Genomic DNA, 13000 nt, shown 5'->3' with positions numbered 1-13000 from the left:
GCTCTCTCTCTGAAACGTAAGTCAACTTTCGTACAAAGTGAGATTAGCTCATCTAACTTGGAGGGTAAGTCTCTGGTAGCTAACTCATCTTTAATACGCTCGGATAAACCATGCCAGAATGCAGCATACAGGGCCTCGTCGTTCCATGCCAGTTCAGATGCCAGAATCTGGAACTGTATAAGATATTGTCCTACAGTACGTGATCCCTGGCGTAAACGGAGAATCTCAGACGAAGCTGAAGTTACCCGGCCTGGCTCGTCGAAGATGCGCCTGAATGTTGACACGAATGCAGTGTAAGAAGATAGCAGGGTGTCGGACCTCTCCCATAACGGTGATGCCCAGTCGAGGGCTGAGCCACTGAGAAGAGAGATGATGTAGGCAATTTTTGTACGGTCACTGGGAAAATTGCCAGGTTGTAGCTCAAACTGAATCTCACACTGGTTGAGAAATCCCCTGCAGAATCTTGGAGATCCGTCAAATTTTGCTGGCGTTGGAAGATGAAGACGTGGAGCAGAAACGGGTAAGGTGGGTGGGGTTATAGTTGGAGTCACTGTGGTTGACGCCCCAGATGCGCCTGATCCACGGAGAGTTGTCTGAATCCCATCCAGCCGAGTAGAGAGATCCTGGAGACAGCGGATGATGTGGCCCTGTGCAGCCTCCTGATGTTCAAGTCGGGCTGCCAGTTCTTGCATCGGCCTGGCCGCTTGATCCTGGTCTCCGGCTGGATTCATTTGGTCAGTGCTTACTGTCACAACTGCGGGCCTGAGCTGACGGAAGGCAGCCTCAGTTGTAGGGGCTGAGATGTACCGGAACCTGGGAGGTTGTATCAGACCCCTGGACATGTAAGTAACATGAAGAGAAACCGCCCGAAGGCGTGACCACGACAACTTGAGTAAAAGTCAATGATATTTATTTATGACAAACTCCATGCATCACAGTAGCAGTAAAAAGTAACATAAAAATCAGCAGAGAAATAATAATACAGTTCCTGGGTACTACAGGGTGGCAGGGGCCACAGAGCTCTGGTGGTATGAGACAGTTCTTATTATCTGCAAGTTGGAAAGTCCTTACCAGGCTCAACTGTAGCAATGAGGAAAGCCCAGGGTCGTACCAGCTGGTGTTCCAGGGGAAGCTGGACTGCTGTAGATAAAATGCTGCTGTGGGTACTGGTTAGAACCAGACAGGTGTTGGCACGGAGTGGATACTGGCTGGAATCAGTTAAATAATAAATAAAGCTTGAGAGCGATGCAATATAGATGAAATGTAGAATTTGAGAGCGGAGAAATAATAATACCGGTGGAGAGTGGTAAACTGCAGAAAGGACACCGGCCCTTTAAGAGAAGCTGTACACTGCTGGAAGCTGAGCTGGAAGCAGGTGATGTTGTAGCTGGAAACAGGTGAGTCCAGAATGGATCGGAGAGTCAGGCTACACCGCAGATGGAATGCTGGTGCGGGTCTCTATAGCAGAAGTCTGGAGACAGGAGCTGGAACCTGGAAGACAATCACAGGAGAGAGACAAACTGGAACTAGGTTTGACAACCAAAGCACTGACGCCTTCCTTGCTCAGGCACAACCTATTTATACCTGCAGCAAGGAAGGCATTGGCTAGGCAATTATGCAAATTAATAATACTGACAACGGATTGGTAGGAAAGATCAGCTGACAGAATCCAAGATGGCTGCGCCCATGCAGACACTTGGAGGGAAGTTTGGATTGTATTCCATGTGGTCTGGAAAACAGTAATGGCGGCGCCGGCCACCGGAGACAGGAGACGCCAGGCTGACAGATGCACATCCGACCACGCGGACACAGCGGAGGCCGCGGCTGACGTAATCGCCACTCTGAATGCAGAAGCTCAGGGACGGCGGCGGAGGCCGCGGGAGACGCCATGCCAGATGTATAAGGCGTTACTGTGACTGCGTCCAGAGAGACAGGAGAGGATGCGGGAATGTGCACATCAGGATAACAGATGGGATCCGGTCCTGGAGCGCTGAGCCAGCCTTAGGAGGCATCTGATAGGTAAGAAATGGCGTCCTGATACCCGGATCGTGACAGCACCCCCCCCTTTAGGAGTGGCCCCAGGACACTTCTTTGGCTTTTGAGGAAACTTGGAATGGAATCTCCGGACCAAGGCAGGAGCATGGACATCAGAAGCATTGGTCCATGAACGTTCCTCAGGGCCATAACCCTTCCAGTCAATAAGATACTGAAGTTGACCGTAACGGTGACGTGAGTCCAGGATCTTGGCTACTTCATACTCAACGCCTCGTTGAGTTTGGACTTTCGGAGTTGGAGGAAGTGAGGAATGAAACCGATTCAAGATTAGCGGTTTCAACAGGGAAGCATGGAATGTCCTGGGTATTTTTAAGAAGGGAGGCAACTGGAGTCTGTAAGCAACAGGATTGATGACTTGATCAATTTTAAAAGGACCGATGTAGCGAGGTGCAAACTTCATACTGGGAACTCTTAACCTCAAATTCTTCGTGGATAACCATACCCGATCACCCACCTTGAGAGCAGGAACTGCTCGACGCTTCTTATCCGCAAACTTCTTGTACCTGAACGATGCCTAGAGCAGAACTGATCGTACGCTCTTCCAGATATTGGCAAACTGATGCAAGGTGATATCCACTGCGGGAACAGAAGTTGCTGGAAGCGGTTGGAACTCAGGGACTTTAGGGTGGAATCCAAAGTTGGTGAAGAATGGTGTTGAAGAAGATGAAGAATGATACTGGTTGTTATGACAGAACTCGGCCCAGGGAAGTAATTGAACCCAGTCATCGTGAGAGGAGGACACATAGATGCGGAGGAAGGACTCCAAGTCCTGATTCACCCTCTCAGTTTGACCATTGGTCTGAGGATGGTAAGCCGTGGAAAACTTTAGCTTGACTTGGAGGACTTGACATAAACTTCGCCAGAATTTGGCTGTGAATTGAACTCCTCGATCTGAGATAATTTCTTCTGGAAGACCGTGGAGTCGAAAGATCTCTTGTATGAATACTTGAGCCAACTTGGAAGCTGACGGAAGACCGGTAAGAGGAATGAAGTGTGCCATCTTGGTGAACCGGTCAACTACCACCCAGATGGTATTAAACCTGTTGCACATGGGCAAATCTGTAATAAAATCCATCGACAAATGGGTCCATGGTCGACGGGGAACAGATAGTGGAACCAGTTGCCCCGCAGGCGACTGGCGGGATACTTTATGTTGAGCACACTTTGGGCAAGATGCAATAAACTCCAAAACGTCCTTTTTCAGAGTTGGCCACCAATAGGACCTAGAGATAAACTCCAGGGTTTTTTGGATACCTGTATGTCCGGCAAAGCGGGAAGCATGGGCCCAATGCATGAGCTTCTTCCTTAGTGTCGGCTTCACAAAACTTTTCCCTGATGGGGGCGTAGAGTCCATCCCTACCGTGGAGAATGCCAACGGATTTATAATAGGATGCTTGTCTGAAGACTCTGACTCATTTTCTTGCTCCCATGAGCGGGAAAGGGCATCGGCCTTGCGATTCTGAGAGCCCGGACAGAACTGGAGTTTAAAGTCGAACCTGGAAAAGAAAAGTGCCCATCTGGCCTGACGAGGGTTGAGACATTGTGCGCCTTTCAGATATAGAAGGTTCTTGTGGTCTGTAAGGATGGTGATTGAATGAGAAGCTCCCTCCAACAGATATCTCCACTCCTCTAGAGCGAGCTTGATGGCTAGCAACTCCTGGTCGCCAATGGCATAGTTGCGCTCCGCTGGGGAGAACTTCCGTGAGAAGAAACTGCAAGGATGTAAATGGCCATCTTTAGCCATCTGAGATAACACCGCTCCTTCTCCAACGGAGGAGGCATCCACCTCTAAGATGAAAGGAGAGTCGATGTCAGGCTGTTTCAGGACAGGCGCAGAGATGAACCTCTGTTTTAAAAGATGAAAAGCTTGCATGGCTTCTTCAGACCACTTGGACGGGTTAGCACCCTTCTTGGTGAAAGCAGTAATAGGCGCCACAATGGTGGAAAAGTCTCGTATAAACTTTCGGTAATAATTGGCGAACCCTAAGAACCTCTGGACCCCTTTGAGGGTTAAGGGTACCGGCCAATTCTGGATTGCTTGTAGTTTCTCAGGATCCATCTCTAGTCCGGAACCGGACACAATGTACCCTAGAAACGGAATGGACTTGACTTCAAAGACGCATTTCTCTAATTTGCAATAGAGATGATTGACACGGAGACGGGACAGAACCTCCTTTACCCAAAAACGATGTTCCTCTAAATTGTTGGCAAAAATGAGGATATCATCTAGATAGACCACGACATGACGGTATAGAATGTCTCTGAAAATCTCATTGACGAAATGCTGGAAGACAGCTGGAGCATTGCTCAATCCGAAGGGCATGACGAGGTACTCATAATGTCCGTCACGGGTGTTAAATGCGGTCTTCCACTCGTCACCCTCACGGATCCGGATGAGATTGTATGCACCTCTCAAGTCCAGCTTTGTAAAGATGGTAGCTCCGCTAACTCTGTCAAAGAGCTCAGTAATCAGGGGTAAAGGATAGCGGTTCTTGATGGTAATGTCGTTCAAACCTCTGTAGTCGATGCACGGCCGCAGACCACCATCTTTCTTTTTTACAAAAAAGAAGCCTGCGCCGGCTGGAGAAGAAGAAGGTCGAATGAACCCCTTTGCTAGGTTCTCTTTAATGTATTCCTCCATAGAATGCGTCTCAGGCAGAGACAACGGATAAGTTCGGCCTCGAGGTGGAACCTTCCCTGGAACGAGATCAATCGGGCAGTCCCATTCTCTATGAGGAGGAAGGATATCAGCAGAAGCTTTACTGAACACATCCGTGAAATCTTGATATGGAGGAGTTGGAACATCAGACGACCTGGGGGAGGAAGAACAGACAGGCAACACTTTAAACAAACATGTCTCAGCACAGGAGGGACCCCATGCCAGAATTTGCGTAGTCGTCCAATCAATTGTAGGATTGTGAAGACGGAGCCATGGAAGGCCCAGGACCACAGGATGTGTGGCTCTTGGAATCACTAAAAGTGAAATAAGTTCGGAATGAAGAACTCCCACTCTCAGACGAACTGGTAGAGTCCTTAGAGCAATAACTGTATCAAAAATTTTACTGCCATCCACGGCAGTTAAGGAAAAGGAGGAAGGAAGTCTCTCGGTGGGTAGGGACCACCGTTTAACATAGGCTTCGGTAATAAAGTTCCCAGCTGCTCCGGAATCCAGGAGGGCAATGACGTTCTGATAACGTTGAGCAACTTGAAGCGAGACTGGGAGATTACAATCTTGAGGAGATGGAGAGGAGATCATTACTCCTAGCCGGCCCTCTCCTTGGCGAGCTAGGATTTGGAGTTTCCCGAACGTTTGGGACAGGCATTAATAGTGTGAGACGGAGCTGCACAATACAGACAGAGAGACTCAGAGAGACGTCTTCGGCGCTCAGCAGGAGTTAAACGGGGACGGCCAATTTGCATGGGTTCATCTTTAGTTGGTGACAGTTGGCGAGGAGGAGGAGCAGAAAATTTTGGAGCAGATGATCTTCCACGCTCAGTTGCTCTCTCTCTGAAACGTAAGTCAACTTTCGTACAAAGTGAGATTAGCTCATCTAACTTGGAGGGTAAGTCTCTGGTAGCTAACTCATCTTTAATACGCTCGGATAAACCATGCCAGAATGCAGCATACAGGGCCTCGTCGTTCCATGCCAGTTCAGATGCCAGAATCTGGAACTGTATAAGATATTGTCCTACAGTACGTGATCCCTGGCGTAAACGGAGAATCTCAGACGAAGCTGAAGTTACCCGGCCTGGCTCGTCGAAGATGCGCCTGAATGTTGACACGAATGCAGTGTAAGAAGATAGCAGGGTGTCGGACCTCTCCCATAACGGTGATGCCCAGTCGAGGGCTGAGCCACTGAGAAGAGAGATGATGTAGGCAATTTTTGTACGGTCACTGGGAAAATTGCCAGGTTGTAGCTCAAACTGAATCTCACACTGGTTGAGAAATCCCCTGCAGAATCTTGGAGATCCGTCAAATTTTGCTGGCGTTGGAAGATGAAGAAGTGGAGCAGAAACGGGTAAGGTGGGTGGGGTTATAGTTGGAGTCACTGTGGTTGACGCCCCAGATGCGCCTGATCCACGGAGAGTTGTCTGAATCCCATCCAGCCGAGTAGAGAGATCCTGGAGACAGCGGATGATGTGGCCCTGTGCAGCCTCCTGATGTTCAAGTCGGGCTGCCAGTTCTTGCATCGGCCTGGCCGCTTGATCCTGGTCTCCGGCTGGATTCATTTGGTCAGTGCTTACTGTCACAACTGCGGGCCTGAGCTGACGGAAGGCAGCCTCAGTTGTAGGGGCTGAGATGTACCGGAACCTGGGAGGTTGTATCAGACCCCTGGACATGTAAGTAACATGAAGAGAAACCGCCCGAAGGCGTGACCACGACAACTTGAGTAAAAGTCAATGATATTTATTTATGACAAACTCCATGCATCACAGTAGCAGTAAAAAGAAACATAAAAATCAGCAGAGAAATAATAATACAGTTCCTGGGTACTACAGGGTGGCAGGGGCCACAGAGCTCTGGTGGTATGAGACAGTTCTTATTATCTGCAAGTTGGAAAGTCCTTACCAGGCTCAACTGTAGCAATGAGGAAAGCCCAGGGTCGTACCAGCTGGTGTTCCAGGGGAAGCTGGACTGCTGTAGATAAAATGCTGCTGTGGGTACTGGTTAGAACCAGACAGGTGTTGGCACGGAGTGGATACTGGCTGGAATCAGTTAAATAATAAATAAAGCTTGAGAGCGATGCAATATAGATGAAATGTAGAATTTGAGAGCGGAGAAATAATAATACCGGTGGAGAGTGGTAAACTGCAGAAAGGACACCGGCCCTTTAAGAGAAGCTGTACACTGCTGGAAGCTGAGCTGGAAGCAGGTGATGTTGTAGCTGGAAACAGGTGAGTCCAGAATGGATCGGAGAGTCAGGCTACACCGCAGATGGAATGCTGGTGCGGGTCTCTATAGCAGAAGTCTGGAGACAGGAGCTGGAACCTGGAAGACAATCACAGGAGAGAGACAAACTGGAACTAGGTTTGACAACCAAAGCACTGACGCCTTCCTTGCTCAGGCACAACCTATTTATACCTGCAGCAAGGAAGGCATTGGCTAGGCAATTATGCAAATTAATAATACTGACAACGGATTGGTAGGAAAGATCAGCTGACAGAATCCAAGATGGCTGCGCCCATGCAGACACTTGGAGGGAAGTTTGGATTGTATTCCATGTGGTCTGGAAAACAGTAATGGCGGCGCCGGCCACCGGAGACAGGAGACGCCAGGCTGACAGATGCACATCCGACCACGCGGACACAGCGGAGGCCGCGGCTGACGTAATCGCCACTCTGAATGCAGAAGCTCAGGGACGGCGGCCGAGGCCGCGGGAGACGCCATGCCAGATGTATAAGGCGTTACTGTGACTGCGTCCAGAGAGACAGGAGAGGATGCGGGAATGTGCACATCAGGATAACAGATGGGATCCGGTCCTGGAGCGCTGAGCCAGCCTTAGGAGGCATCTGATAGGTAAGAAATGGCGTCCAGATACCCGGATCGTGACAACATGGTTCTCTTCTCTGAAATCTTTCATCTGGTTTAGCGAATAAGTGGAAAAAAACAGTCATAATCTCTGACAAGGAGGACAAATTTCACCTGATACGACTCACTTCTCTTTATTTGTAATCGTACCCTTTCTGTCCTCGGGCTGTCTATTAGAGGACCCTCCCTAGAAGTTGTTGATATAGCCTATTGGGATGGTAGACACAATAGTTGCACAGCGGATGTGAAAGTGACTGGCGGCTGCCTACACTGAGAGTCATTAAACAGAATGCTGGGTTTAACGGTAAACAGAAGGAACATAGGGTTATAGCAGGTATATGAGTATCTCACCTCATGAGCTAAGTGTTGCGACACTCTCTTGCAAAATAAAGATGGCTGCTCTCTGCTCAGGTTGGAGGTCACACCTCCCTATAGACTCTGGGTCCTAGTGCCTGGAGTGTATGCAGTATATTAATGTTCCCTTTTAATGAGCTGAGCACCCCATATTATTCTTATAAGCAGCCTTCAGACATTGCTGAGGCACTTCTCATTCTAATAAGGGAGAAAAGAAATACTCTTTTATTCTTGATAGATAAAATACAGTTTGACACACAGGTTAGTGTAACATAGAACTCCACCTCAAGGAGGGCAAGGTTTAATTATAACTCTTTTCCACTAGCTCAAAAAACACGGGTAAAAGCACGGGGGCGCGCATTTACCCGTGTTTTTTGCTAGTGGAAAAGGGTCAACCCGGATCAAGTGATCCGGGTAGCTTACCGGGTTGAACACGAGTTCATCCCGGTAAGCTGTGCAGTGTAAACGGAAGCGTCACGGCTCCCGTTCACAGTCTATGGAAGGGCAGCGCTGGGAGATCATGTGATCTCCCAGAACCGCCCGTGCCACGTCACCAACCCGGCAATATGCGTATTTTCATTGTCCAAATGTGCCCCAACATAGAGTCTTTCTTTTCTTTCCTCCTTTTTTACTGACTATACTGACTCTGAGAGCCCCACCAACACCACAAATATTAAATATCTATTTCAGGCTTTAATCGGCATATGGTTGGTCTTCTCAGAGAAACCTAAAAAGCGGAATCTATGAATTCTTAGTCTTGTGCGATGCCACACCCCTCCTAGCTGCACTTCTCATTCTACCTGTGATGACTATCCACCCCCTCCATTCCTCCCATACCCTATGATATCATCAAGCTCCACCCGCACCTTATGAAAACGCTCCAATTTGCGGGTCCACAGGAAGGGGTGGGGCTAAGATGATGTGATTCGTGTTATTTTAGCCCCTCCTCCTCACAGACACAGGAATGCCGGTGATTATCTCTGCATCCTGCTCGCTTTACTAGGGTTCAGGCAGGATGTGGGAGATCTGCCCGCTCTCGTAACTTCCAGGAGAATACACAAGTATGCCTAAAAAGCTTCAGAGATGAATTCACAGTCAGCCAAAAAGAAGTACTTAAGTTGTGCTGGTGGCTGTTACCAACAGCATGGATATGCAAAATAATAATACATATAACAATACAATAATAATACACCTTTGACAAATATATTTACCTCTGTACCAGTCTGCATCTATTCCCAAATACACAAACCCCTCCCTTACTGTACTCACTCAACATTAGTCTGCTCTTTCTAACCCATGTCCCACTTGATCGGACACAAGTATCAAACTCATGCAAGACTGCTTATACACGTATGCGTCTAGCCCCTTTTCTGTTAATGCGCAGGATAATTTTTATTATTTTACGATACTCAATCTGGAATAACTTAAACTATTCATCAGTCCATTTGTGTTAATTAAATAATGTCAAAAATTTAATTTAATTTTTCTGCATAATAATACGTATAGCTTTTACTAATATACAGTGATAGGAAAGATTTTTTTTGTCATTATAACAATAAGATGAGTTCCCCGGGGCATATGAGTGATAGTCACTGGCTATACTGACGTACAGTAGTTTTCAGTGTCTTTGCATGTGCTTCACCCTTGCCCAGTGGACTCAAAATTATACAAATGGAAAAACATAGAGTAATGAAACTATTTTTTCTTTTAAAAATCTTTAAAAAAAGCATTATTTTTTTCTGCTGCTCCTCCCCTCTATCGCCATACATGGATTTCAATAGTGATAACAGGATTGAGATTGCACATGTATTGTTGAGGTTCTTAAATATGTTTTGCATTGAACAACTTTTCACCATGGAAACTTGGTGAATAGTAACTGGTGAGCTGTGCAGTAACCCTTTAGTACAGAAGATTGCTATATCCACGAATAAAGCTAAATAGAGGCCTTAACGATGGTTTCAGTGCTAATTAAGAGATTTTCTTTTATTTTACTAGTTGGTTTAGTTCTATAAAATGGCTTCTGGAATTCTCTATAAATAGTGCATTTTTCTCCCAGTTGAATCTGGGTATTTAATTCTAAAGTGTAGCTGTGCTTGTCAAGGAATAGACTGTCTATAATTTATCTAACTGAATATGCTGGATCTCACAGTGTTTTATGCAATTATTCAAATATAGCACTTTCATGCTTTGTAATTAGGTTTGACAGAACAAAGGGGGTCATTCAGACCCGATTACATGCTGCAGTTTTTTGCAGCCGCGCGATCGGGTCTGAACAGCACACGCGTTCTGGCCGCAATGCACAGGCACGTCGCCGGCCGGCGATGGCTATCACTGGGCAGCGACGGAAACAACTAAGAAAGCATTCACTGCGGCGAATGCAAGAAGATTGACAAGAAGAGGCTGTCCAGGGGTGTCAGCTTGCCGTTTTCTGCGAGTGTCTAGGAAAATGCAGGCGTGCCCGGCCGTTCCCAGGGAGGGATCCTGACGTCAACTCCAGGAAGGATCATCGCAGCAGGTGAGTAAGTACTGAGCTGTGCAGAGACTGCACAAACGTTTTGTTTGTGCAGCTCTGCACAAGCGTTTGCAGCCCTGCACAGCAAATCCCCCATCCCCTGTGGGCGGCGATTATCTGGTCGCAGCAGTGCAAAAAATAGCCTGCGTGCGACCAGGTCTGAATTACCACCAAAGTCAGGTGTTGTGCATTGAATGTAAATGGCAGGTCATTTTAACATTAAAACTAATGGCCGCAACTTTGATTTCTCTTCCATCACTACTTCAGATGGTCTGATGAATAGCTGATACAGTGCGTAATGGCCATATCATATTTAATTGAGGTTTGAATAATATAAATTCATACAATTTATATAATTTTAATTATTTTAATGGAATAATGGGCATCACTTTATCTATGTGTTTATTTTGCCATCATGCATTAATAGGAGATTGTGAACTTCAGATTAATGGAATTCAGTTGCAGAATACATTGGTTACTTTTCGTAAATTGTGCTTTATTTGTCATGTTGTATTTCCCTTTGGTGCCTTGGAGGTGGAGTCTGCATAGATAGAGCGCTCCATGCTGATAATCCAAGGAGAACCTGTTTGTGTTTCAGAACTTCATTTATGACCTAATCCTATCTACAGTATGTCCAAGAATTACATGCAGAGTATTGAAACCAGTGTTCTTTCTTGGTGATATATTGTTTCAAGCTTGTGTAATACATATATAAACTATATTAAGTCAAATTTTTAGGTTCCTATGGTATTTTGTTAATAAGGATAAGAACAAGAACATAGGAGAGGTAATTGCTGGAGTCTTTTGTAGTTGAGATTGTGAACTAAATGAGCCATTCAAAGAAATCTAAAAACAGTTGTAAGAATTATTTAGAAATAAAACAAAAAAAAATTAGGCTAGCAAAAGAAATGCCTTTCTATTCATCTTCTGATATTACACATATGTCTTATTCACCAAATATTTACATAAGAATGGAGATACCACAAAAGTGTCCCTTAACCACCAGTGGAAGACATTACCAACTTCTGATATGTGTCTCGGGGTCCTTATCAGTAAACTTATATCCTTTGCTGGGTCCACATTGGTATTTCTTTTTGATTACCAATTTAGACTTAACGCTCTCATGGTCGCTCATTACAGTTCAGAAATAGAATTTGGACTCTTGGCAGTTGAAGCAAGTTTGACATGACCGATTAGTCCTTTTTAGAAGAAGTCAGAGGACAATTATAAAAATGGACATTATAGTTTATTACATTTGAAGCCTTTTTTGTTTTTATCCATCATTTTTTGTTGCTTTTATTGCTCAGATAGTGTTTGTGGCAGTTTTTTATAACAGTTGTCCTGTGCACTTTCTAGTTATGCAGACCAGTCATGGTGAGAGGTCCGCTTGCATTCAAGGAAGAAGACATTTATTTCAGTGTGTAGTTTTATCTTCTTGATATAGTCTTGTATAGTATTAGTACCTCGTTGGCAAAGAAAATATGAAGTCCACTAATTGAGAATGCATTTAGTGATGATAGATAAACCAATAAAGGTTGGTTAGTCGCACGCTACAGGTCTTATTATGTCGTTAACACCTTGATTATGCGTTTACTTAACACTTATTCTTTTTGTCACCTTAAACTACCTGCTAATTTCTCCCTGTCTTGTAAACTAATATTACTATCATGATTTTTAAAACTTGAGAAAGTATTATCTATGTATAATCATCATATAACTACAACATGTAAAAATATTTATATTTAAATATTATTTTTTTCCCCTACAGTATGTTGAAATAATATTTAATTTTATCTCTTTCAGTCTGTTTCTCATCGTTCTAGTGATATCAGACATTATGTCTCTGGTAAGTCACAGTTAGATTTTCTGTGCCAGTAAAGCTGGCAGGTTGCATTCAAATCATTCATTCTACAATATTCAGAACATTAGTGCACAGAAGCAATTGTGTTTGTTTTGCAGAATTGGACAGGCATAAGCAGAAACTCTTTCAACAGATTCTTTCACATTCTATAATCAGTCACAGTCCATAAATACCATATTCCAAATGAAAGGTCCAGTAGGGCACTCACAGTAAATTGTATTTCTTATTCATTTTGTTGAAGAAACAGTTTAGAACATATCTCAGAATGGTTATGGACCTGCACATATTTATCTGAAGTGAAATATGCAATTTTAAGTCAATTCTCTGATTCAAATACCAGAGGCACCCAGAAAACAGGACTATTTTCGTTGCAAAAAGCTATTGTGTTCATGTGTCTGTGTTTGTATGTATATACACACACACACACACACACACACACACACACACACACACATATATACAGTGTATATTAGGGTGCATCAAACGCCCCGACATTCGGAATGCTTGCTGTCCCTATTTTTAAAATGTACCTTTTTAGCATAGAAACAATCTATCCAGAAAAGAAGGCGGCATTCAGAGGCTTAAGAAGTCAGGTGAAATAAACCAGCATGTGTTTACTAAAATTTCAACATTTCGGGGGATGCACCCCCCTCTTCAGGATAACCAACATACAAAACACTTTTTAAGC

At 45.0% G+C, this 13000-nt stretch overlaps 1 protein-coding gene across 4 annotated transcripts in view; it reads left to right on the top strand.

Moving 5' to 3' along the window:
* The window catches only part of PIGN (phosphatidylinositol glycan anchor biosynthesis class N), a 666839-nt gene that overhangs the window by 567423 nt on the left and 86416 nt on the right, over positions 1 to 13000 (top strand). For 3 of the 4 annotated variants that reach the window (XM_063922983.1, XM_063922979.1, XM_063922981.1), the window contains one exon: positions 12255 to 12297. The exons of the other annotated variant lie outside the window; for it this stretch is intronic. In XM_063922983.1, coding sequence (XP_063779053.1) covers positions 12255 to 12297 — 43 coding nt within the window. The remainder of the gene's footprint in view (positions 1 to 12254; positions 12298 to 13000) is intronic. 4 annotated transcript variants of the gene reach the window in all.

The sequence above is a fragment of the Pseudophryne corroboree genome, chromosome 5 (assembly GCF_028390025.1).
Source record: "Pseudophryne corroboree isolate aPseCor3 chromosome 5, aPseCor3.hap2, whole genome shotgun sequence".
Lineage (NCBI taxonomy): Eukaryota > Metazoa > Chordata > Amphibia > Anura > Myobatrachidae > Pseudophryne > Pseudophryne corroboree.
The sequence above is the reverse complement of the archived record's forward strand: the minus strand, read 5'-3'. Positions and strand labels throughout refer to the sequence as shown.